At 42.4% G+C, this 27261-nt stretch overlaps 2 protein-coding genes and 1 long non-coding RNA gene across 4 annotated transcripts; all 3 read left to right on the top strand.

Moving 5' to 3' along the window:
* The first annotated feature begins 1 nt into the window (after position 1).
* On the top strand, positions 2–2826 carry LOC134198381 (probable serine/threonine-protein kinase DDB_G0281745). The gene is made up of 5 exons (XM_062667757.1): positions 2–700; positions 1363–1685; positions 2135–2564; positions 2675–2740; positions 2807–2826. The coding sequence occupies exons 1-5, from the start codon at positions 265–267 to the stop codon at positions 2824–2826; spliced, it is 1275 nt and encodes a 424-aa protein (XP_062523741.1). The 5' UTR covers positions 2–264.
* A 588-nt stretch (positions 2827–3414) lies between these two features.
* Positions 3415–12036, top strand: LOC134198584 (uncharacterized). 2 transcript variants are annotated; one of them, XR_009972865.1, is made up of 8 exons: positions 3415–3783; positions 4774–4841; positions 4911–4946; positions 7141–7224; positions 7284–7324; positions 7389–7537; positions 7598–7706; positions 11690–12036. It is a non-coding gene; the product is annotated as an uncharacterized LOC134198584 (long non-coding RNA). The 2 variants fall into 2 exon arrangements; XR_009972864.1 differs by lacking the exons at positions 4774–4841; positions 4911–4946.
* Positions 12037–18016: 5980 nt separating this feature from the next.
* On the top strand, positions 18017–25948 carry LOC134198162 (probable serine/threonine-protein kinase DDB_G0281745). Its single transcript, XM_062667497.1, has 6 exons — positions 18017–18084; positions 20240–20285; positions 22988–23055; positions 23204–23771; positions 24434–24756; positions 25227–25948. Exons 3-6 carry the CDS (start codon positions 23050–23052, stop codon positions 25692–25694), a joined length of 1365 nt encoding a protein of 454 aa, XP_062523481.1. The 5' UTR covers positions 18017–18084; positions 20240–20285; positions 22988–23049; the 3' UTR covers positions 25695–25948.
* The last annotated feature ends 1313 nt before the right edge of the window (positions 25949–27261 follow it).

Here is a 27261-nt window from a genome sequence, read left to right on the forward strand (position 1 = left end):
TGTATTGATGTTTGGTAGTGATTCTTGGATTGTTGCGTGGGTGTGTCGTTTTGTGAGATTTTCTACAGTGTAACTGCCTAGAACATTGTTTGCTGTAGACCTCAATAGTAAGAATTTCTTTTGTTTACATAGACCACTACACCTACACGACAACCTCCAAGACAAGTGGCTGGAGAAGGAGATGAACAGTTAGTAGAGCAGCTGATACAACAAATAGAACAACTGAGAAATGAAGGTTCAGCAAAAGATAGAGAAATTGCTGAAATGAGAAAACAAAATGCAGACCTACAGACGGCATTGAGAGAAGAGGGACTGCAGAGAGAAACTGCACTTGGTGAAGAGAGAAGAGAGAAAGAAGAGTTACAACACCGATTACATGAACAAGGTCAGCAAATTGTTGAACTGAGACAACGCAATGTAGCTCTACAACGTGCATTGACGGACGAGCAAGTACAGAGAGAGCATGCAGTTGATAGAGAGAGGAGAGACAAACAAGAGCAGCAACAACGATTAGAACGAGAGAAGAACAATCTTGAGCAGCAACTAAATCAAGTGCAAAGAGAAAATGCCAACTTCGTAGAGCTGCTTGCAGATGCTGATGCAGCAATGGTACGATACAAGCAAGAAAATGAAGTTTCCAATATTCCTTCTCATGACATTCAATTGACTGGCACAGAACTAGGACGTGGAGCATATGGAGGTGAGATAAGCCGTTTGATCCCAAGGTTGTTTCTTCATTTATTCCAATCAGCTTCATGTTGACCAACTGCTTGTTGTCAAGAAAACCTACTATTTGCATCTCACTTTACTACTAGATGTCTGTAAGGTATTACCTTGTTCACACAAACAAATGTAATTATAGTGAGTCGTCTCACACACGAGGGAAGGAACAATTAAGGACTCGTTTATGCAATAAATTTTTTGATTTATTGGTGGTGTACGTTTGGTGCTCCCTAACTGAGATATATCTCACTTTTGTTGACATTCACAGATATATTTTGATGCAATGACTTTATTAAACAGATTTGGTTTCTTGGCGTTATGACAGTCAATTGAAGAGCAAGGGTCTCAGAGCATTTGAAAGACGCACTCCTGCTTTGTGTTTGCCTCCCACAATTTCTATATTTTAGGGAAATGAGCATATGCCGGTTTTTTGCTTGGCACTTATAGAATTGACATGACACAACTGGGTAAGGTCAGCTTGTGCTGGGTTAGCAGTAAAGGTCAGACAGGTTGACCACTAAGAATATGGCTTGAGGTGCAAATACCTGACACTTTCAAATAGAACTTACCAACACTGGCCTGCATGAGTAGGATTGCTTGTGAGAAGGAATCAATCTAAGAAACGGTATTGTGATTTAGTTGTTTGTGTTGGATATTGGCGTGACTGTCCTGTTGCTGTCAAACTGTTGTATGATCATTTGGCTGCTGTTCAACGCAACATTCATCTTGTTGAACAAGAAGCATCTGTAGCATGGAAGATACATCATCCAAACATTGCTGCTGTTTGTGGTGTCACTCTGGAGTTAGAAGAGAAGAAGGCATGGATTATCATGGAATTACATAGCGGCTCCATGTCTGGTGTGATTGATGCATGTCAAGGAGATGTTGCACCTCTCACTTTACGAGAAAAAGTTGACATGACACATGATTCTTTGTGTGGACTGGATTACATTCACTCGAGGGTAAGGACATTAAATTTTAATGAGGAGAGATTGATTATATATCATCTCATTGACTGAAATACTTGACAACAATCAGAAGAAATTTGAAGCTCATTTGGTTGATACGGTAGCAAAAACAGACAGACAGACAGACAGACAGACAATTTGACAACCACAATTTTGACTATAATAGTTTTATTGATATTTGACAAACAAAAAGGGAGAGGACAGACTGTTGGGTGATTAAACAAGGAAGGAGGTAGGCAAGGTTACAAGAGTAGCAAGGAGACTATTGATGGTTTGAACAGTTGGTAATGACACCATGAGATATAATCAGCAACACAAATTCTAAATACACGAGATTTCAATTATGTAAATTCCACAAAAATAAGTAAATTTTTAGACAAGTATATCAATACATAGATAAAAATTTAGTTGATTATATTAAATTACTGTTTGTGTTTCTATAGCAACCTAGGGAAATTCTGCATGGTGACATCTGTCCAAGGAACATTCTGGTTACAGCAACAATGAGAGCCAAACTGGGTGATCTAGGAGCTGCTCGTTTTCGAGATGCTTCACTTTCAGTTGGTCTGCTCAGTCCACAATACACACCTCCTGAGAGATTTGATGTTCCAACTTCACCAAAAAGCTACAAAACCGACGTGTACAGTATGGGAGTGACCATATGTGAGCTTTTCACTGCTATTCCTCCAGATCGTGAACAAAGGATGGATCAAGTCTTACTCATCCGTCAGCTAAATGTTCGTTCCTTATGTAAGCACTTGATGAGAGATGATCCTGCCACACGACCAACAGCAACAGAAGCCCGTCGTATTATTAGTCGTATTCGTGATACAGACGAGTATAAAGCATGTCCTCCTAAACGAATGGTAAAGGGCAAGATGGATGGAATAGCTGATGTCACTTTCGTTTAGTCCGTTTGGTGAAGTTGACATTTGATTGAAGCATGTGTTTGTTACTTGACACCATTTATATGTTGTTACAAGGTATTCACTTAGCAATAGCAATATCTTTAGCTTTGAAGGATCACATTGTATTTTGTTATTTCATTGGTGAGACATTAAAGAACTAGCGTGTTTTACTGTTTGAACTTTGACATTGTTATTCAGTATTTGTAGGTTTGATGTGTATGACCTAGTCACGTGACATTATAATATATTTTGATTATACGTACATTTGATATTATACTTACTACTTACCACAGTAGTAGATATAGTCACTTTAGTAAACTACCTGAACATCAAGTTAATTAAAACAAGTATAATTAATATTGTTATCTATTGTCACTATTTCCTGTTGATGCAAGTCATATGACGTCATTTTTTACCAACGTCCCGTATTTATTTTCTGTCATTTCCTAATCTCTGTCATTCGTTCTCTGCCAAATAGCTGCAGCCAGACCTAGCTGCTACGCTAGCGTTATAGTCCTAATGGATAGCAACTAGGTAGAGCCGGTCACGTCAGCATCCGTCGTAACGTTGCTGCTGTAGAACTTGAAAACTGATCGCACCTATTCTCGGTCACAGAGTATCATATCTCGTTCAGTGCTTGCCATCTCGTTTCTACAACTCTGTTTGAGTCGCAAGTCATGTCTGTCGATAGGCTCATTCTATGACTTCCTTTCGCCAAATTGTTGGTTTTATCTTGTCAACCTCTACTCTCACAGACAACGAAGAAGACAAATGACTGACCGGACATAATCTCTGTCACCTGATCTCAAGTGATTTTCTCTCTTCACACGCAGATCTGAGGCGTTCTGTTTAACTAATGTTATAGTCATCACCGCTGGCTACTCGACCTACAGGGTGATGTTGGTGCTCATCATACTGTTGCTACGGCAGAACGTGAAATGTGAGAGACAATACTCGGCCATCCGTGATCATATCTAGGTCAGCCGCTTTCATCGCGTTTCTACAAGACGAATTGAGACGTTAGTCATGTCTGTTGAAAGGTTCGCTTTGTATGTTTATGCCACTGAATAGCCGGTTTTGTCTCTTCAGTTTTTCTGTTGCAGGGCGGTGAGAAAGGTGATCGACCTACGGGACATAATCGCGGTCACAGTATGAGCGCACTTGTTGGGTTCTACAGCTTTCAGGTAAGTGGTCTTACCTTCATTGGGCATTGTACATACGGTCACAGTCGACTAAGGCTGATTGAAATGTTTTGTAGTGAATTTGTCTAACTCTAGCAGATTCTAGTAATTAGACTGTGTTGCAAACGTTAGTTGTTCTGTCTAAATTATATTTTGAATAATAATTAAGATAATTTTTATTTAGTACATCTGGTTTAGTACTAGACAGACAAACTGACACATACACATACACACTAACAGATGGACGGAGAAACAGACAGACAGACGGACAGCCAGACAGCCAGACAGCCAGACAAACACACACACACACACACACACACACACACACACACACACACACAGACACACACACACACACACACACACACACACACACACACACACACACACACACACAGACACACTCACGACTGACAAACAGGCAGACATACGCACAGACAGACAGACACGCAGATAGACAGACACATGCAGAGACACACAGACAGACACGTAGACAAATCATTATGGCTGGCAGGCAGACAGACAAACTGACACAAAGAAAAACAGACACACAGACAGACAGACAGACAGACAGACAGACAGACACATAGACATACAGACACAGAGACAAATCAGTTTGGCAGGCAGGCAGGCATGCAAGCAGGCAAACAAACGGACAGTCTGACACACGCAGTGTCATGTAGGCATACCACTTCCTTTTTGCTAACTACCTTAAATTTACTAACGTAGCTTAGATATGCAAGGCCCCATTGGTCTCTCTGTCCTCAGTGTAGTGGCATCCTACTCTAAGTGGAGACCAGTGATCCTTTTAAATATAAGTATTTGTAATATTTGTAGATATGTGGAAGGATTAGTGGCTACGAGTCTGTAACTCTCATTACTTGCTTAGTTCTTCTATTTGTCTATTGTCAGTTTGTCTTTGTGTTTCTCTATCTTCTCATTCATATATTTATCAGCTGGAAACAATTTGTAAATGTTTTTTATTATTTCCAGATCATCTTCTCAACAAGCTGCTAAAGAAAGACATGAAGGCGAGTCGTATTGCTCATCGAGGAGCAAGGGTGACCAACACATGCTGCTGTGGACAGTTTTATGTTTTCTAAAGTTTCTTGCTTTGCTCTTCCATGTAGACCGGGTAATCAAGTTGCACCTGTTACATCATTAGAGTAAGATGCTAAGTGTTTTGGTTTAACAACAGAAATGCTGCCACAAGTCACACTACTGTTGATATGCATTATGTGCTGTATGGGCAGATAGATGAGCGGAAACAATAGACGGACTGATAGTTTGGTAAACAGATGAAAGATACAGAAACACAACATGAGATTGAGAAGATAGGCAGACGAGTGGAGAGTTACAGTTAAGCATAAACTGGCAGTCAATGTAGAGTGAGTAAACTGAAGACATAAATATAGGATGACAGACATGGGGACAAAGAGACAAAGGCTGTAAAGGCAGTTAGACAGTCACAAACACGGACATTAATACCGAGAAATCCATTACAAAGTTGCCTTGGTTTGCTATATAGTCATCATTTGAAGATCTAGGCTAGAACGTCAGTCAGTTGTAACATTGAACTCGTCAAATGATGACTTGACGACCTAGTTTTTTAGCCCTAGCTGCTAATTGTCATTGACAAACATTGGGACAAAGACGCAAAGTTTATAATAGCAGTTAGACAGTCACAAACACAGACAGACACGGAGGACGATGGACACACACACACACACACACACACACACACACACACACACACACACACACACACACACAAACACACACACACACACACACACACACACACACACACACACACACACACACACACACACACACACACACACACACACACACCACACCACACCACACACACCAGTATCGGCATGGCGTGACATGAGCTACACCTGGCTATAGCTCATCATTTGTAGGCGTGGTCATCAAATTGTGGACTTTAAAAACGTGTGAGTACTAAACCTGTATATAGTACATACACCATCATTTTTCCAGTCTGGATGTGCCACTGATTCTACCATATCAGTCAAATAGAAGCCTATAAAAGTGGGCGTGCTCTGTAGCATAGTGAGGTTTAGCCCTCCGCCATTCTAGAGGTCACGCTATAAGCCCCTGCACACACACACACACACACACACACACACACACACACACACACACACACACACACACAGACACACACACACAAATGCACAAGTGTTAATTAAGCCCTCCACGTCTTTCGACGTCGACCTTGAGTTCAGTTGCGGAGATAGCTCCTCTTGCCTCTAGAGACAGCGCCTCTGTGCGCTACGTGGAGTCTTGGGGCCAGCGCTACAATCCACCTGGAGCTTAGCCAGAGTCATCTAGGGGCACTGATAATTACGCAGCTCTGGGATTGGACACCAAGGCACACAAGTACCCGTCTGCTGCATGATGTTGCTGCCACTCGTTTATACTTCTGAGTCGAGAGAAGCAAGTGTGGGTGAGTTTGTTGCTCAAAGAAACTGCGACAGTGTCGACTCCACCAGCATCGAACCTTCAGCCATTATCACGGAATACAATATCCCGGATGTTATCACTAACGCTTACCACCTGCTCCACCACGCGCCTCACCCACATCCAAACACACACACAAACACACGCACACACACACACACACACACACACACACACACACACGCACACCACACACACACACACACACACACACACACACACACACACACACACACACACACACACACACACAGACACACACAGACACACACACACACACACACACACACACACACACACACACACACACACACACACACACACACACACACACACACACACACACAAACACACACACACACACACACACACACACACACACACACACACACAGATGGACAAAAAACAGAGACAGAGAGGCAGACGGACAGACAAGAATGCAAACAGACACACGAACAGATTGATTAGTACACAGAGACAGGCAAGCTAACTTTCAGATATAGGGATAGTGAGACAGACAGACATACGTAAAGATATACAAGCTTATAACGTATGTTGTTAGAGACTCTGTAACAAGCATGCAGATGGACAGAAATAAACGCGCACGTGAACAGACACATTGACAGACACAATAACTTGCACGTAGAATATAGAACATGATTTGAACTGCAATCATCAACATTTAGTTGTTTAGAAAGCAGATTTCAGACAGACAACTTTATATCCATCTGTTACCAGTTCTCCAAAATTTACAATTTTACAACAGAAAATAAGTAGCAAACAACTATTATACAAGTGGATGCACATTTCTGTTTGAATGTTTTTTACAAATTTAATTTATTGGTTTTACTGTATTTGGTTGTATTATAGAAATTCTCTTGTGGAAGTGGTGGAGGAGGCAACGACATCACAATCTCATTGACTACATTCCGTTAAGCAACGTAGTTATATGAAGTAGTGGAATACAATATGAACGTCTATTTGTGATAACTAGCTGTCTCTTGTGTATTTAGTCAGATCACCTGCTACCGTTTCTATGCCATCAATGAGACAAGTAAGACACATGGTCAACATCAAATACAGAAGTTTAGGTATAGACTTGTTATTTAGTTGTCTAGCCTGCCATCTTTGTTGAAGCAATTGAAGAAAATGCAGAAGAGCCAGCAGACAGAACAGTCACACAAACGTCTGTCACAAGCAATACAATCTATAAGCTCTGACATTCCTGCATGGAATGGCTGCAGAATCCAAGCAAAGAAACAAACTTGTTAGATGATTATCTGAGTTTCTCTTGTTGTTTGTATATTGAATGTTAATTGTTGTGTAGCAAAAGCAGCAGATATTCCTGATTGGGTGAAGAAATTTGAAATGGAACATTCAGTTGTACGTGGTTCATGAAGATGGAGTGAGATAGAAAGATAAAGTCGGGTAGAAAGGTAATGACATTTTAAAATGTAAACAATTACTGTATATGGATGGATGAACTGCGTTAGAGTGATGTGGCAGTTAGTGATCATTTACACAAACACACACACACACACACACACACACACACACACACACACACACACACACACACACATACACACCACCACCACCACCACCACCACCACGACCACCACCACCACCACCACCACCACTACACACCCACGCACACCACACCACACACCACATACACACATACACACACACACACACACACACACACACACACACACACACACACACACACACACACACACACGACACAGATACACACGACACAGACACACACACACACACACACACACACACACACACACACACACACACACACACACACACACACACACACACACACACACACACACACAGGGCACAGACACACATGACACAGACACACACGACACAGACACATACGACACAGACACACACGGCACAGACACACACGACACAAACACACACGACAAACACACACGGCACAGACACACACGACACAGACACACACGACACAGACACACACGGTGCAGACACACACGGTGCAGACACACACGACAATCACACACACGGCAGACACACATGGCACAGACACACACGGCACAGACAACACACGGGACAGACACACGCGGCAGACACACATGACACAGACACACACGGCACAGACACACACGACACACACATACCCACGACACAGACACACACGGCACAGACACACACTGCACAGACACACACGGCACAGACACAAACGGCACAGACAGACACGACAGACACACACGGTACAGACACACACGACACACACAGAAATGACACAGACACTCACAGTACAGACACACACGGCACAGACACACACGACACAGACACACACAGCCCAGACACAAACGACACAGACGCAAATGGCACAGACACACACGACACAGACACACATGGCACAGACACACACGACACAGACACACACGGAACGGACACGCAAGACACAGACACACAAGACACAGACACATAACACAGACACACACGGCACAGACACATACGACACAGACACACACAGCACAGACACACGCGGCACAGACACACACGACACAGACACACAACACAGACACACACGGTACAGACACACACGGCACAGACACACACGACACATACAGAAATGACACAGACACACACACAGCACATACACACACGACACAGACACACAACACAGACACACACGGCAGAAACACACACGGCTCAGACACACAACACAGACACACAGTACAGACACACACGGCACAGACACACACGGCACAGACACATACGGCACAGACAAACACGACACAGACAAACAACAACAGACACACACGGCACAGACACACACGGCACAGACACACACGACACAGAAACACACTGCACAGACACACACGACACTCACAGAAATGACACAGACACACACAGCACAGACACACACGACACAGACACACAACACAGACACACACAGCACAGACACACACGGCACAGACACACACTGCACAGACATACACAACACAGAAACACAAGTCACAGAGTCACACGACACAAACACACACGACACATACAAACACGACACAGACACACACGGCACAGACACACAAGGCACAGACACACAACACAGACCCACACCGCACAGACACACACGACACACCAGAAATGACACAGACACACACAGTACAGACACACACAGTACAGACACACTTGACACAGACACACACGACACAGACACACACGGCACAGACTCACACGCCACAGACACACACGCCACAGACACACACGCCACAGACACACACGTCACACACAGAAATGTCACAGACATACACTACACAGACATACACGACACAGATACACACAGCACAGACACACACGGCACAGACACACATGACACAGACACACATGACACAGACACACAGGGCACAGAGTCACACGGCACAAACACACACGACACTTACACACACGGCACAGATACACACGGCACACACAGAAAGGTGACAGACATACATAACACAGACATATACGACACAGACATACACGACACAGACACACACAGCACAGACACACACGGCAAAGACACACACGGCACAGACACACATGACACAGACACACACGGCACAGACACACACGGCACAGACACACACGGCACAGACACACACGGCACAGACACACACGGCACAGACTCACATGACACAGACACACACGGCACAGACACACACGGCACAGACACACACGGCACAATCACACACAGCACAGACACACAGGACACAGGCACACACGGCACAGACACACACGACATAGACACACACGACACAGACACACATGACACAGACACACACGGCACAGACATACACGGCACAGACACACACGACATAGACACACACAACACAGACACACACGGCACAAACACACACGACACATACACACACGGCACAGATACACACGGCACAGACACACACGGCACACACAGAAAGGTCACAGACATACACAACACAGACATACACGACACAGATATCCACGACACAGACACACACAGTACAGACACACACGGCACAGACACACACGGCAGAGACACACACGGCACAGACACACACGGTACAGACACTCATTGCACAGACACACACGGCACACACACACACGGCACACACACACACAGCACAGACACACACGACATAGCCACACACAGCACAGACAAACACGACACAGACACGCAAGACGCAGACACACACGGCACAGATCACGCACAGCACAGACACACACGGCGCAGACACACACTACACAGACACACACGTCACAGACACACACGGCACAGACACACATGGCACAGACACACACAGCACAGACGCACATGGCACAGACACACTCGGCACAGACACACACAGCACAGGCACACATGGCACAGGCAGACACGACACAGACACACAAGGCGCAGACACACAAGGCACAGACACACACAACACAAACACACACGACACAGACACACACGGCACAGACACACACGGCACAGACACACACGGCACAGACACACACGACGCAGACACACAAGGCACAGACACACACAACACAAACACACACGACACAGACACACACGGCACAGACACACACGGCACAAACACACACGGCACAGACACACAGGGCACAGACACACACAGCACAGACACACAGGACACAGGCACACACGACACAGACACGCACGACACAGACACACACGGCACAGACATACACGACATAGCCACACACAGCACAGACACACACGACACAGACACGCAAGACGCAGACAAACACGGCACAGATCACGCACAGCACAGACACACAGGTCACAGACACACACGGCACAGACACACATGGCACAGACACACACAGCACAGACACACATGGCACAAACACACACAGCACAGACACACATGGCACAGACACACTCGGCACAGACACACACAGCACAGACTCACATGGCACAGGCAGACACGACACAGTCACACACGACACAGACACACACGACACAGACACACACAACACAGACACACACGGCACAGACACACACGGCACAGACACACAAGGCACAGGCACACACGGCACAGACACACACGGCACACACAGAAATGACACAGACACACACGGCACAGACACACACGGCACAGACACTCACGGCACAGACACACACGACACAGACACAAACGGCACAGACACACACGACACAGACGCACACAAAACAGACACACACGACAAAGACACACACACCTGATGCAAGCAGACAAACAATCTGCATGATACCATGGCACTAACTTGTTCTCTAAATTTGAAGCTTTGTGTTTGTCTTGATGAATAGATGACATGTCACTGAGTATCAAGAAAGACTATTTACTGTACTGATTAACTGAATATTATTTAAAGATTTTATTTATCTTTGTTATTCTATATTGAGTTTTTGTTGTGTTTGTTTTAGCTCTTCGTGTTTTCCGTCTATCAGTAGGAGTAATAGTGACACATCAAATGGTCTTCCTCTCCTGTCATTGTGCTCACGTGATGTTTACTCTACAGGTCACGTGATGTTTGTAACGCTATAGATGAGAACAAGCGTCTCATAGTGTGAAGACTGAATATTTAATTCTAGATACTTTTATTTGTTTAAGAGATGTTTTGTATTATGAAATATAGAGTAGAATGTAAATAGTAAACAATGATATAGAATACTCTAAAATAGTTATGATTCACGAGTATTTCCGGGTAAGCTAGTGGAACGTTAGAAATATTGATACAAAACTTTGTTGGGAATGCGTTACATGTACAATGATGTGATATTTAATTAATCACGTGACTCTCGTAACTGGCTTATTGTCCAGGGTGTCTGTTTAAGTTTGGATAATTTGGCAGCACAGTAATTTGACACACGTGACTCAATCGAATAGAAATAATGTTGGCGCATGCGTACAATCACTCGTTCCAATTAGAAGCCCCGATCTCGATCCGAGTTGCAATCTGTAATCGCGTGGTATGGAGCATTTGTTAGTAAGTTAAATTGAGTAGTAATGTAATAGTTATGGTGATGAAGTGTAAGTTTGTTGTGTGAGAGTGTCGTGTTGAGTGATTTCTCGTTTGTGAGTGAAATTGTAAAGATTTGTTGTGATTGATGTTTTGATGTGATGGTAGGATGAGTGAGACACACACCACACATGGATAGGAGGTTAGAGAGGGCTGTAGAGAACAACAAAGTCGATGAGGTGGAAGCTCTTTTGAATGGAGGAGCTTCGCCTGATGCGTGTGATAGTGATGTATGTTATTGACTGAGTGACTCGTTTTATTGTTTGTTGATAACAACTCACTCTATTGTAGGAATGGCCTGTACTTGTTACAGCTTGTACTAAAGGCTGCATTTCCATTGCACAATTTCTGTTACAGAAAGGAGCAAAAGTTAACAAGGCCACTCCTAATGTAAGTGTTGAGAGTGAATGTATGGTTGGATGAATAGAATGATATTTCAATGATGTAATGAGATTTGTGATAGGACGGATATTACATTAAATACAAATAATAAAACACAATTATTGTTATTGCAGGGTTGGACTGCTTTAATGTGGGCAGCAATTCGTGGTTATGATTCACTAATTGTTATGTTATTATCAGCTAATGCTGATGGTAATCTGAAGAATAAGGTGAGTGTTTGTATTTGTTGTTGTTGTATGTGTTGATGTGATGTATGAGATGTTAGGTACTAATAATAAATGTATTAATATTGAATATTTTTGTAATTTTATTTAATTAATAGAAAGTGGAGAAATACAAACAATTTATAGAAATTTGTTTTATATTTATTGGTTGGTTTTAATTAAATTATTATTTATATGTATGTATGTATGTATGTTTGTTTGTCCTTTTGTTTGTCTGTAGTTGTTCTGTCTCTCGGTTTGTTTGTGTTTTTGTCTGTCTGTTGTAGATCGTTTATTGTAAACATCAAAGCTAATACAGTAAGCGTTATATGACTATAACAAATTAGTAACTAAAAGTTCAAGATGAATGACCATAGTGTAGGATTTATGTCTGTCTGTTTGTCTGTTTGCCTGAATGTCTTTCTGTCTGTCTGTTGGTAGATGTGTATGTATGTCAGTGTCTGTTCATATGTCTGTCAGTGGTTTTGTCTGTTAGATTGTCTGTCCGTCTGTCTGTTAGTGTGTCTGTCCGTTTGTCAGTGTGTCTGTCTGTTTGTTTATCAGTATGTCTGCCTGTTTGTCTGTCTGTCCATCTTGCTGTCAGGGTTTTTGTCCCTTGGTGTGTCTGTCCATCTGTATGTCAGTGTGTCTGTCTGTCTGTCTGTCAGTCAGTGTGTCTGTCTGTTTGGTAGTGTGTCGGTCTGTCTGCCTGTGTCTCTGTCTGTCTGTCTGTTTGTTTGTCTGTTTGTCTGTCTGTTTGTCTGTCAGTGTGTCTGTCTCTCTGTCTGCTTGTCTCTCTGTCTGCTTGTCTCTCTGTCTGTTTGTCTGTTTGTTTGTCTGTCTGTCTGTCTGTTTGTCTGTCTGTTTGTTGTCAGTTTGTCTGTCAGTGTGTCTATCTGTCTGTCAGTGTGTCTGTCTGTCTGTTTGTCTGTCAGTGTGTCTGTCTGTCAGTGTGTGCGTCTGTCTGTTTGTCTGTCAATGAGTCTGTCTGTCAATGAGTCTGTCAGTGTGTCTGTCTGTCATCATGTCTGTCTGTCAGTGTGTCTGTCTGTTTGTTTGTCTGTCCGTCTGTCTGTCAGTGACTCTGACATCCTTTTTGTCTGTTTGTTTGTCTGTTTGTCTGTTTGTTTGTCAGTCTGTCTTTCCGTGAGTCTTTCACTGTGTCTGTTGGTTTGGTAGTGTGTCTGTCTGTCTGTCTTTCTGTCTGTCAGTGTGTCTGTCTGTCTGTTTGTTTGTATGTTTTCTGTTTGTCTGTCAGTGTGTCTATCTGTCTGTCTGTGTGTCAGTGTGTCGGTTTGTCTGTCTCTCTGTTTGTTTGTCTGTCTGTCTGTTTGTCTGTCAGTGTGTCTGTCTATCTGTCAGTGTGTCTGTTAGTCTGTCTATCATTGTGTCTGTCTGTTCGTTTGTCTGTCCGTTTGTATGTCGGTGTGTCTATCGGCCTGTCAGTGTGTCTGTCCGTCTTTCTGTCAGTGGGTCTGACATTCTGTATGTCTGTTTGTTTGTCTGTTTGTTTGTTTGTTTGTCTGTTTGTCTGTTTGTTTGTCAGTCTGTCTGTCAGTGTGTCTGTTTGTCTGGTAGTGTGTCTGTCTGTCTGTCTGTTAGTTTGTCTGTCTGTCTGTTTTTTGTGTGTCTGTCTGTTTGTCTGTCAGTGTGTCTATCTGTCTGTCAGTGTGTCTGTCTTTCTGTCTGTCTATCTGTTTGTTTGTCTGTCTGTTTGTTTGTCTGTCAGTGTGTCTATCTGTCTGTCAGTGTGTCTGTCTTTCTGTCTGTCTGTCTGTTTGTTTGTCTGTCTGTTTGTTTGTCTGTCAGTGTGTCTATCTGTCTGTCAGTGTGTCTGTCTTTCAGTGTGTGCGTCTGTCTGTTTGTATGTCAGTGAGTCTGTCTATCTGTCAGTGTGTCTGTCAGTCTGTCTGTCAGTGTGTCTGTTTGTCTTTCTGTCTGTCTTTCTGTTTGTTTGTCTGTCTGTCTGTTTGTCTGTTAGTGTGTTTATCTGTGTGTCTGTCTGTCAGTGTGTCTGTCTCTCTGTCTGCTTGTCTCTCTGTTTGTTTGACTGTTTGTTTGTCTGTCTGTCTGTCACTGTGTCTGTCTGTCTGTTTGTTTGTGTGTTTGTCTGTTTATCTGTCAGTGTGTCTATCTGTCTGTCTGTGTGTCAGTGTGTCGGTCTGTCTGTCTGTCTCTCTGTCTGCTTGTCTCTCTCTCTGTCCATTTGTTTGTCTGTCAGTCTGTTTGTCTGTCAGTGTGTCTGTCTATCTGTCAGTGTGTCTGTCAGTCTGTCTATCAGTGTGTCTGTCTGTTCGTTTGTCTGTCCGTTTGTCTGTCGGTGTGTCTATCTGTCTGTCAGTGTGTCTGTCCGTCTGTCTGTCAGTGTGTGTGTCTGTTTATTTGTCTGTCAGTGTGTCTATATCTTTCTGTCTGTCTGTCAGTGTGTCTGTCTGTCTGTTTGTCTGTCAGCGTGTTTGTTTATCTGTCAGTGTGTTTGTCGATCTGTTTGTCTGTCAGTATTTCTGTTTGTCTGTCAGTGTGTCTGTCTGTCTGTCAGTGAGTCTGTCTGTCTGTCTGTCAGTGAGTCTGTCTGTCTGTCTGTTTGTTTCATTGTCTGTCTGTCTGTTTGTCAGTCTTTCTGTCGGTCTGTCTGTCTGTCAATACATTTATTTCTTACACAAGATGTTATCCTAAAAACAAATAAGTTCTGATTAACCTAGCTAAAAAATTCTATACTGTCTGTCTGTTTGTCTGTTTGTGTGTGCCTGTCTGTCTGATTGCTTTCTTATTATAATTTTCTGTTATTGTAGAATGGATGGACAGCATTGCATTGTGCTGCTCTCAACAATCACTCTAAAGTTGCTCGTATTCTGTTAGAGAATGGATGTGATAGCAACATAAAAGACAAAGTAAGACATGTTGATGTGAATGTGAATGATAACATTTGTATCTAGGATCCATGGCCCGTCGTTCGTACGGGCGAGATACTGCAGTGCAAAGATAGGTCCGTAGACACATCACGTGCGATCTTTGTTGCCAGGACCCGGATGTGCTGAATGAATTCGAATTTTGCTCTTCGCGCTTGTTTCGATAGAAATCGACACACTCCCCGAGTAGCGCTTACTGCAGAAAACGTGTAGGTTGGATTTGGTGCAAAGGCAATCAGAATTTGGTGAGAAACGAAAGCGCTAGAAGAGTAAGTTTCGTCGGCAAGAGATATTCGATTGCTTGAAGCTTTGCGAAGGACGACGTTGCATAAAGTCTACACAGGACTGGTGTGGGCGTGTGTTCTAATGAACTGGAATGTGTAGCGTTTGCGTCATCGAGAAATTTTACGCGGGGTCGACCCCTGGAGAGGGGCCCTTGTTCATATATTTTACGCAAACCTTCTCTTGTGCGTTCCGAGTGTACGTGCCGATTTCGGTTGCGAACGGATAAAAGACGTGGCCGCCAAACACGAACACCCACACACACACAGACAATTTGAGCTTTAGATATTAGATCATTGTATTGTAAATTTTGGTGTGCATGGTGTTAGCACAGCTTTAGCTACTAGTCAGGGTTCTAGGCAGGCATTCTAAGGTGTAGCGGCCCGCTATGTCTTCAGAACTGCCCTCTACGCCTTCCAGAAATGTCTACGTGTTCAGAGCTGAACGCTTCTCCTTCAATACTGTCTACACATGTAGTAGGTACCATACACTACACCTGCATCTACACTTCCAATATAAATTAATTTATACTAACAAATTATTAATAAATAATAAATAAATAATTTGCATACAGTTAATTAGCCTCCAACTTACAGACCAGAGAGCGCTGGAACTCTAGTCTGGACCACAACGCTACTAAATAATTTCGGTAGTACTTATGAAAAGTGATGCTAAATGGTAGTCTAACAGCGTAGGATTGTTTTACCTAGATCAACATATCATTTGTAAATGCCATGAGATCTCACAAACGAAGAAGAGACGTCTGCAGTGTTTGCGGTGATATCTTAGTAGACGGCATGAAACCACGACTCTTTGATTCTTTGGCAGACCGCTAGCTACTCTAACTGCTCGACTAGCGAGACTACCACTCGACCAGTTGCCAAAGGTGATGGTCTAGCGACGCTGCTGTGCATGTCGTCTCAGTGCAAGCTTGAAAAGATTGAAGAACTGAAACTGAAACTAAAACTAAAAGTGTGCGTGCACCAGAGTCTTCATCATGGCTCTGGTGTGCACTTAGCCGCCCATGAGGATTTCACACGCGTGCAATCAGCGCTAGTGCACTAAGCATAACCAATTATTGTTAAACCAATCAGAATTTACAACCGACATTTCGGTTCTAAGACGCTGATTGTCTTAGAAGGCTATTTCCGAAATCATTTTAGTACCGTTCTGGTCCAGACTAGAGTTCTTGTGCCCTCTGGTCTGTAAGTTTGATGCTAGCAATTAATTTATTTATAGAATTTAATTGTTTGTAAATTATTTATATTTTATTTATTTAATATTATTTATTAATAATATTTTTATATGAATAATTGTATGTAAGTAATTTATTTATGATATGAAAATAATTTATTAATATAAATTAATCATATGCAAATTATTTATTTACGAATTTGTTATTTATTTATAGTTAATTTTATTATTTTTATTGCATCTAGGCATGCTAAGGAAAGTGTCTACCCATACACTGGCTATACATGTAGTAGGTACTGTACACTACACCTGCACACGTGCAGTTATATCTTTAGCATTGTATTGGTAATGAGAAACAGTTTAATTAATTTAAGAATGTAATAGATACGTCACTATCTGTCTGCCACTCAGTGTGATTTGTAGAGGCTACTCTTCCAAACCATTAGTAATTGTATTCAGAAATTTTCACAGACACTACATGCTACGCCCACGTACCAGAATTATTTGCCACGCCCACACACCTACTTCCAAAACTCTTGTCTATAACTCTGCTAGTTTATAGAAAATTCCATTTATTTTGTTTGATCTACAGTCAGTACTCCCGCATGTGACAAGAAACATTTAAGTATAAACTGGTGTATTATACATCTAATTTTATTATCATGTATTTTGATATGTTAATATTAGAAGATGTTATACATTATCAATACTTGTAAATTGTGTGTGTTTGACAGGGAGGAAGAACTGCTCTTCAAGTGGCTGAAGAATGCAATAAGACAGATGCTGCAGATGCAATCAAGACCTTCACTGTAAACTCTGTGTGTGTGTGTGTGTGTGTGTGTGTGTGTGTGTGTGTGTGTGTGTCTGTTTGTCTGTCTGTCTGTCTGTCTGTCTGTCTGTCTGTCTGTCTGTCTGTCTCTCTTTGTGTGTGTGTGTGTGTGTGTGTGTGTGTGTGTGTCTGTTTGTCTGTCTGTCTGTCTGTCTGTCTGTCTGTCTGTCTGTCTGTCTGTCTCTCTTTGTGTGTGTGTGTGTGTGTGTGTGTGTGTGTGTGTGTGTGTGTGTCTGTGTCTGTGTGTCTGTGTGTCTGTGTGTGTGTCTTTGTCTGTGTGTGTGTGTGTGTGTGTGTGTGTGTGTGTGTGTGTGTGTCTGTGTGTGTCTGTGTCTGTGTGTCTGTGTCTGTGTCTGTGTCTGTGTGTCTGTGTGTGTGTGTCTTTGTCTGTCTGTCTGTGTGTGTGTGTGTGTGTGTGTGTGTGTGTGTGTATGTGTGTGTGTGTGTGTGTGTGTGTGTGTGTGTGTGTGTGTGTGTGTCTGTGTTTCTGTGTGTGTGTCTGTGTGTGAGTGTGGGTTTGTGGTGTGTGAGAGAAGAAACACCTGGGACCTTTGGTCATGAGTTCAAGTACAGGAAGGGCACAGGGGTACTTTCTTAGGCAAGGAACTCACACACAATTTCCTTTCTCAACTCAGGAGTATGAACGAGTACTTGATCATTGACTGAGACTGGGCAAGATTGCTGGTTTGGCAGAACGACACGCAGCAGATGTGTACATGTGGGCATGAGGTTTAGTCCTGAGGCTGCACCAAAGTCAGTGCCTTTGGATGCTCCGGTCAACCATCTACAGGTACATCGGCACATTCCGAACTCTGAGAAGCACTAGAGGCCCCACCTAGAAATAGACTGGGATGCTGTCTTCACTACTGTAATGAAGGGCATATCCATTTGTCCATTTTTGTGTGTGTGTGTGTGTGTGTGTGTGTGTGTGTGTGTGTGTGTGTGTGCTGTCGCTGAATTGGTTAGAGAGTGTATTTGGAGAATGAAAACATCCGGGACCTTGCAGGGTTGCAGGTTCAATTCACAGTCATGGCGAGTTATGGCATAATTTTCTTAAGCAAGAAACTTACACACAATTGCTTCTCTCGACTCAGGAGTATATAAATGAGTACCTGGACATTGACTGAGGTGGACATGACTGCTGGCTTGGCAGCTACATCATGCAGCAGATGGGTACTTGTGGGCGTTGGTGTCCAGTCCCAAAGCTGCGCCATAGTCAGTGCCCCTGGATGAGTCTGGCCAAGTTCAAGGTGGATTGTAGCGCTGGCCTTAAGCCTATACGTAGTGCATGGAGGCCTTGTTTCTAGAGGCAGGGGGAGCTATCTCCGCAACTGACCTTAAGGTTGACGTTATTCACGAATGACGTGGAGAGCTTGACATTTGTCCATTTGTGTGTGTGTGTGTGTGTGTGTGTGTGTGTGTGTGTGTGTGTGTGTGTGTGTGTGTGTGTTTGTGTGTGTGTGTGTGTGTGTGTGTGTGTGTGTGTGTGTGTGTGTGTGTGTGTGTGTGTGTGTGTGTGTGTGTGTGTGTGTATTGTGCGATAACTCAGATGGTTTGAGAGTCATCTTATGGGGTGTTGACATCCGGGCCCTTTAAGGGTTGCAAGTTCAAGTCACAGTTATTGCGAGCTATGGCTTAATTTCCTTAGGCAAGAAACTAACACACATTTGCTTTTCTCGATTCAGGAATATAAATGTGGTACCTGGTCACTGACTGGGGTCGTAAGAGGCCATCGGCTGTGTCGTGACATCAGCCACTGGGGTCCTGGTGAGACTTTGTGTGCTTACACTGCAGGTGGCTCACAAGTCTGTACTCCTGCCAGTGCATTGTCTGTCTCCAGGAGTTTGCTAGCACAGACCCAGAGATCCCTGATTAGCGCAGGCCAGCTTAGCAGCTTGGGGTGTGACCTCTGAGAGGCAGTTCCTTACATTTAGGATGTGTGTGTGTGTGTGTGTGTGTGTGTGTGTGTGTGTGTGTGTGTGTGTGTGTGTGTGTATGTGTGTGTGTGTGTGTGTGTGTGTGTGTGTGTGTGTGTGTGTGTGTGTGTGTGTGTGTGTGTGTGTGGGTGGGTGTGTGTGTGTGTTGATATGTTTACCTGTATGTATATTTATTTTAATGTTATACTGTTTGTGCAGGTGAGTTCCCCAACGGCATCTTCAGCATCAGTTGTACCTAACAGCAGTAAGTCATAATGTAAACAATGATATAGAGTTTACAGTGTGCTCCTTAGAGCTTGTCATGCAGGCATTTTGCTGGTTAATGAAAGTGAATATCTTCCCGTCACGTGCAGAAAGCAGTCTGGAATACCGAGGCTACTGGTCTAAGCAACTTGTTTCAGCAGCATGCGCAGCACCAAATCCTAGTACATTAGTATAGTCTTCCTCACTCATGCAATTATTTGAAATTGATAGCTAATTATCTGATTTTGGCAAGCAGATATAAATTTGATTGACGTATGCAAATGTTTGTATACAACTGTATAATTACCTGAATACATCTAATGTGTTGTATGTAGACAATGATTACAGTAAACGTTGAGATGATAGACTGTAATAGAGATCTAAACACATGTACCATACGAGAAATCTGTGTATTCTCTCGTGTCTTCGATTCTAGTTTGAGTATTCAGCTCTACACTTTGTCTGGCCATTGCATGGTGTAGCTATAGTAACAACATTTCACTTTGCATTGATGATCAGCAACTATGACTCAGAAAGTGGAATATAACGGTTTGTCATTGGTCATTGACCAACCAACTGCAGTTCATGACCCACCACAATTTTTCTTTGATTGGACATACCTACATGACTGTTCAAGGCATAGTAATATTTATTGCATGGATGGTTTTGGTAGGGAATCAATGAGCAACCCAAAAGTCCAGACAACTGATGGAAGCATGCAAGATCTAGAGTTGATGATCTTTAGATGTGTGAATTCAAAATAACGTTTTATAGCAAATATCATATTTATTACCCCAAACACTATTTATTGCATGAGCTGCAGTCGAATGGATAAACGGAGGGAGGGCCACGTATTGGTAACTAAATTGTTGGTTGAACAACATTCTCTTGATTAGCTTTCTCATCTATTGATCAGTTTATGTTATTTACTTTACAGACGTTGCTTTAACTAAAGTTTAATAAAATTTAGTTACAATGAATTGTAATCACCATGGCAACCACCTGGCGTCATCATGATCAAGAACAATGCAAAAACCCAACTTTTATGTTTATATTTTGATCGGAAATATATACAGTAGTGCATATGATGCAAAAATAAAGAAATGAAACTAGTAAATGTTGATGCTGATGATTACAAGAAAAGATTGTGAAATCAAATAAGAATGAATGCCCAAAATTTTAAATGTAAGGTTAACCTATTTTGATAGAGCACTACGTCTGACCAAAATGTTTTCTTTATATTCCACTCTATACTCATGTCACTAATTATGAATAATTATTAAGTTTTGATAATCATAATGAAATAAAGTAATTTTTAAAATATTATTTCTGAATTGTTGTTTCGATCAAGTTATACATTTCAGAGTTAATTGGGTGCATGTGTGTGTGTGTGTGTGTGTGTGTGTGTGTGTGTGTGTGTGTGTGTGTGTGTGAGTGTGTGTGTGTGTGTGTGTGTGTGTGTGTGTGTGTGTGTGTGTTTGTGTATTTGTGTATGGTCTGTATCTCAATTTGTAAGAGAGTACATTTAGAGAATGCCAACATTCGGGACCTTTGAGTCATGAGCTTAAGTACTGGAAGGCACAGCCGTAATTTCTTTATGCAAGGAACTGATACGTATTTCCTCTCTCGACTCAGAAGTATGAGTACGTACTATGTGTGGGCTTGAGGTTTAGTCCTGATGCTGCACCAAAGTCGGTGCCCTTGGATGCTTTGGCCAAGCACCCAGGGGTACATTAGCGCAGCCTAAAACTCTGAGTAGCGCTGGAGGCTCCACCTATGAATAGACTGGGGATACTATCTTTAGTACAATACTGAAGGTCATATCCATATATCTGTTTGTTTGTGTGTGTGTGTGTGTGTGTGTGTGTGTGTGTGTGTGTGTGTGTGTGTGTGTGAGAGAGAGAGAGAGAGAGGGAGGGAGGGAGGGAGGGAGGGAGGGAGGCAGGGAAGGAGGGAGGGAGGACGAGGTTGGGAAGGGACACAGAGAGAGAGAGATGGAGAGGGAGAGGGAGATACCAGTAGTTTGTTAGAGAGTCATACTAGAGAGTGAGTTCATCTGAGACTTATCACGACTGCAAGTTAAAGGCACAGTGATAATGAGATATGGCATAATTTTTTTGCTTTGGACAAGAAACTTACACAATTTTCTTTCATCTCAGGAGTATAAATGAATACCTGGTCTTTGACGGGAGGTGGACAAGAACTTGTCTGGCAAAACAACATTTAGCATCAGATGTATGCGTGAGGGTCTTTATGTCCAGCTCCAGAGTTGTGCCATAACCAGTGTCCATGGACACTCTGCCCAAGTTCCATACGGATTGTCAAAGCTCTTTCAGAGACTTTACGTAATGCATGGAAGCCTTGTCTCTGGAGGCCAATGGGAGCTGTCATCGTTGTCATGTTCCACATGGATGACACCTGAGGGAAGGGCATAAGTAACACTTATCAGTGTGTGTGTGTGTGTGTGTGTGTGTGTGTGTGTGTGTGTGTGTGTGTGTGTGTGTGTGTGTCAATGTGTACTTTGTGTAGTCATGTTATTTAATATCCGTGACAGGTTTTTCATGGTAAAATGTTAAGTTTGTATTTACTATATTATTATCACATTTGATAAGTTTTAGTAATGAACAGAATTTAATTAACAAAATAAAATTTAATTAACAAAATAAAATTTAATTAATTTTACATTTTGGTTTGTGTTTTTAGGTCGTACAAGCTCAACAGCAACAGCATCAAATGTTCATCTCTCTACACCAGTGACACAAACAATGAGGGTCAGTTGATTACTTTTGTATTGATGTTTGGTAGTGATTCTTGGATTATTGCGTGGGTGTGTTGTTTTGTGAGATTTTCTACAGTGTAACTGCCTAGAACATTGTTTGCTGTAGACCTCAATAGTAAGAATTTCTTTTGTTTACATAGACCACTACACCTACACGACAACCTCCAAGAGAAGTGGCTGGAAAAGGAGATGAACAGTTAGTAGAGCAGCTGATACAACAAATAGAACAACTGAGAAATGAAGTTTCAGCAAAAGATAGAGAAATTGCTGAAATGAGAAAACAAAATGCAGACCTACAGACGGCATTGAGAGAGGAGAGACTGCAGAGAGAAACTGCACTTGGTGAAGAGAGAAGAGAGAAGGAAGAGTTACAACAACGATTACATGAACAAGGTCAGCAAATTGTTGAACTGAGAAACCGCAATGTAGCTCTACAACGGGCATTGACGGACAAGCAAGTACAGAGAGAGCATGCAGCTGATAGAGAGAGGAGAGACAAACAAGAGCAGCAACAACGATTAGAACGAGAGAAGAACAATCTTCAGCAGCAACTAAATCAAGTGCAAAGAGAAAATGCCAACTTTGTTGAGCTGCTTGCAGGTGCTGATGCAGCAATGGTACGATACAAGCAAGAAAATGAAGTTTCCAATATTCCTTCTCATGACATTCAATTGACTGGCACAGAACTAGGACGTGGAGCATATGGAGGTGAGATATGCCGTTTGATCACAAGGTTGTCTCTTTATTTATTCTAATTAGCTTCATGTTGACCAACTCCTTGTTGTTAATTAAAACCCAATATTACATCTCACTTTATTCTTAGATATTTGTAAGCTAATACCTTGTTCACACAAACAAATGCATGTATAGTGAGTCGTCTCACACCAGAGAACGAACAAGGACTCGTTTATACAATCCCTTTTTTTTATTTATTTGGTGGTGTACGTATTGTGCTCCCTAACTGAGATGTATCTTACTTTTGTTTACATTCACAGAAATTAGTGATGCAATGACTTTAATTATTTAAACTGATTTTGTTTCGTGTCGTTATGACAGTCGATTAAAGAGCTAGGGTCTCAAGATTTTCAAAGACAGTGCCGCTGCGTTGTGCTTTTTGCCTCCCACAATTTCTATATTTTAGGCAAATGAGCATGCTCATTTTTAGGCTGGCATTTATCGAAATGACATGACACAACTGGGAAAGGTTAGCTTGTGCTGGCTTATCAATGAAAGTGGGGCATGTTGCACCAGTAAGAATATCTTAAACTGCAAATGCCTGACACTTTCAAATAGTACTTATACAGAAACACTGGCCTGGATAGAATTGCTTATGAGAAGGAGTTAATTTGAGAAACTGTATTGTGATTTAGTTGTTTGTATTGGATATTGGCGTGACTGTCCTGTTGCTGTCAAACTGTTGTATGATCATTTGGCTGCTGTTCAACGCAACATTCATCTTGTTCAACAAGAAGCATCTGTAGCATGGAAGATACATCATCCAAACATTGCTGCTGTTTGTGGTGTCACTCTGGAGTTAGAAGAGAAGAAGGCATGGATTATCATGGAATTACATAGCGGCTCCATGTCTGGTGTGATTGATGCATGTCAAGGAGATGTTGCACGTCTTACTTTACTAGAAAAAGTTGACATGACACATGATTCTTTGTGTGGATTGGATTACATTCACTCGAGGGTAAGAACAGTATTGATCTTCTATCATCTTATTCACTCAAATACTTGACGACTCATTTGGTGTTTGATTGCTACAGTAGCTAATACAGACAGACAGACAGACAGACAGACAGACAGGCAGGCAGGCAGGCAGGCAGACAGACGATTTAACAACGCAGTTTTGACTATAATAGTTTTACTTTATGAAGACTAATTTATTGACAAACAAAAAGGGGAGGACAAACTGTCGGGTAACTAAACAAAGAAGGAGGAAGGTAAGGTTACAAGACTAACACCGAGACTATAAATTGAGGGGTTGACCAGTTGGTAATGACACCATGAGATATAATCAATAAGACAAAATGTATATACACTAGAGATTTCAATTATGGAAATCACGCACAAATAAGTAAATTTTTAGACAAGTATATCAATCCATAGATAACATTTATGGTAAATTGATTATTTTCATTACTGTTTGTGTTGCTATAGCAACCTAAGGAAATTCTGCACGGTGACATCTGTCCAAGGAACATCCTGATTACAGCAACGATGAGAGCCAAACTAGGTGATCTAGGAGCTGCTCGTTTTCAAGATGCTTCACTTTCAGTTGGTCTGCTCAGTCCACAATACACACCTCCTGAGAGATTTGATGTTCCTACTTCACCAAAAAGCTACAAAACCGACGTGTACAGTATGGGAGTGACCATATGTGAGCTCTTCACTGCTGTTCCTCCAGATCGTGAACAAAGGATGGATCAAGTCTTACTCATCCGTCAGCTAAATGTTCGTTCCTTATGTAAGCACTTGATGAGAGATGATCCTGCCACACGACCAACAGCAACAGAAGCCCGTCATATTATTAGTCGTATTCGTGATACAGACGAGTATAAAGCATGTCCTCCTAAACGAATGGTAAAGGGCAAGATGGATGGAATGGCTGATGTCACTCTCGTTTAGTCCATTTGGTGAAGTTGACATTTGATTGAAGCATGTGTTTGTTACTTGACACCATTTATATGTTGTTACAAGGTATTCACTTAGCAATAGCAATATCTTTAGCTTTGAAGGATCACATTGTATTTTGTTATCTCATTGCTGAGACATTAAAGAACTAGCGTGTTTTACTGTTTGAACTTTGACATTGTTATTCAGTATTTGTAGGTTTGATGTGTATGACCTAGTCACGTGACATTATAATATGTTTTGATTATACGTACATTCCACATTGCACTTACTACTTACCACAGTAGTAGATATAGTCACTTTAGTAAACTACCTGAGCATAATTAATATTGTTATCTATTGGCACTATTTGCTATTGATGCAAGTCACATGACGTCTTCCTCACTAGAGTCCCGGATCTCATCTCTGTCATTTGCTAATCTCTGTCACTCGTTCTATTCCAAATATTTGCAGCCAGACCTAGCTGCTACACTAGCGTTGTAGTCCTACTGGATAGCAACTATATACAGCGGGTCACGTCAGCATCCATCGTAACGTTGCTGCTGTAGAACTTGAAAACTGATCGCACCAATTCTCGGTCACAGAGTATCATATCTCGTTCAGTGCTTGCCATCTCGTTTCTACAACTCCGTTTGAGACGCAAGTCATCTCTGTCGATAGGCTCATTATATGACTTCCTTTCGCCAAATTGTTGGTTTTGTCTTGTCAACCTCTACTCTCGCAGACAACGAAGAAGACGGATGACTGACCGGACATAATCTGTCACCTGATCTCGAGTGATTTTCTCTCCTCAGACGCAGATCTGAGGCGTTCTTTTTGGCTAATGTTATAGTCATCACCGCTGGCTACTAGACGTCCGGGTGATGTTAGTGCTCATCGTACTGTTGCTACGGCAGAACGTGAAATGTGAGAGACAATATTTGGACATTCGGAATCATATCTCGGTCAGTCGCTTTCATCGCGTTTCTGCAAGACGAATTGAGACGTTAGTCATGTCTGTTGAAAGGTTAGCTTTGTATGTTTATACCACTGAATAGCCAGTTTTGTCTCTTAAGTTTCTCTGTTGCAGGGCGGTGAGAAAGGTGATCGACCTACGGGACATAATCTCGTTCACAGTACAGTAGAGCCTCGCTAATCCGAATAGCTCTGTACCAGACTCCGTTCTTACCTGTTCGGATTACTGAATTTGTTCGGATTATCAAAATACGAAGCCTTGGAGACCCAGACATAGCCTTGACAATCCAGACCGTTTGCGCATACATATGTCAACAATTACATGCCTACGCAGGGACAAGAATTCTTGCAACGTAACTAACTAAGTAGGTAACCCAACAACAAGCAAAAGCAACTCAAAAAGCAGTTAGGGACATTCGGATTAGCGAGGGTTCGGATTAACGAGGTTCGGATTAGCGAGGCTCTACTGTATGTGGTATAGCGAGCATGCGCTTTAGGTGTGACTGCGGTTTGCGTACGTGTTATATTAGTCTAGCGATAACTAGCGTTGAGTGCACTTGCGCAGTAGAGTACGTGTCGTTCACTGTAGCAGAATAGATTCTGGTAT

Source organism: Corticium candelabrum, chromosome 2 (genome assembly GCF_963422355.1).
Source record: "Corticium candelabrum chromosome 2, ooCorCand1.1, whole genome shotgun sequence".
Taxonomy (NCBI): Eukaryota; Metazoa; Porifera; class Homoscleromorpha; order Homosclerophorida; family Plakinidae; genus Corticium; species Corticium candelabrum.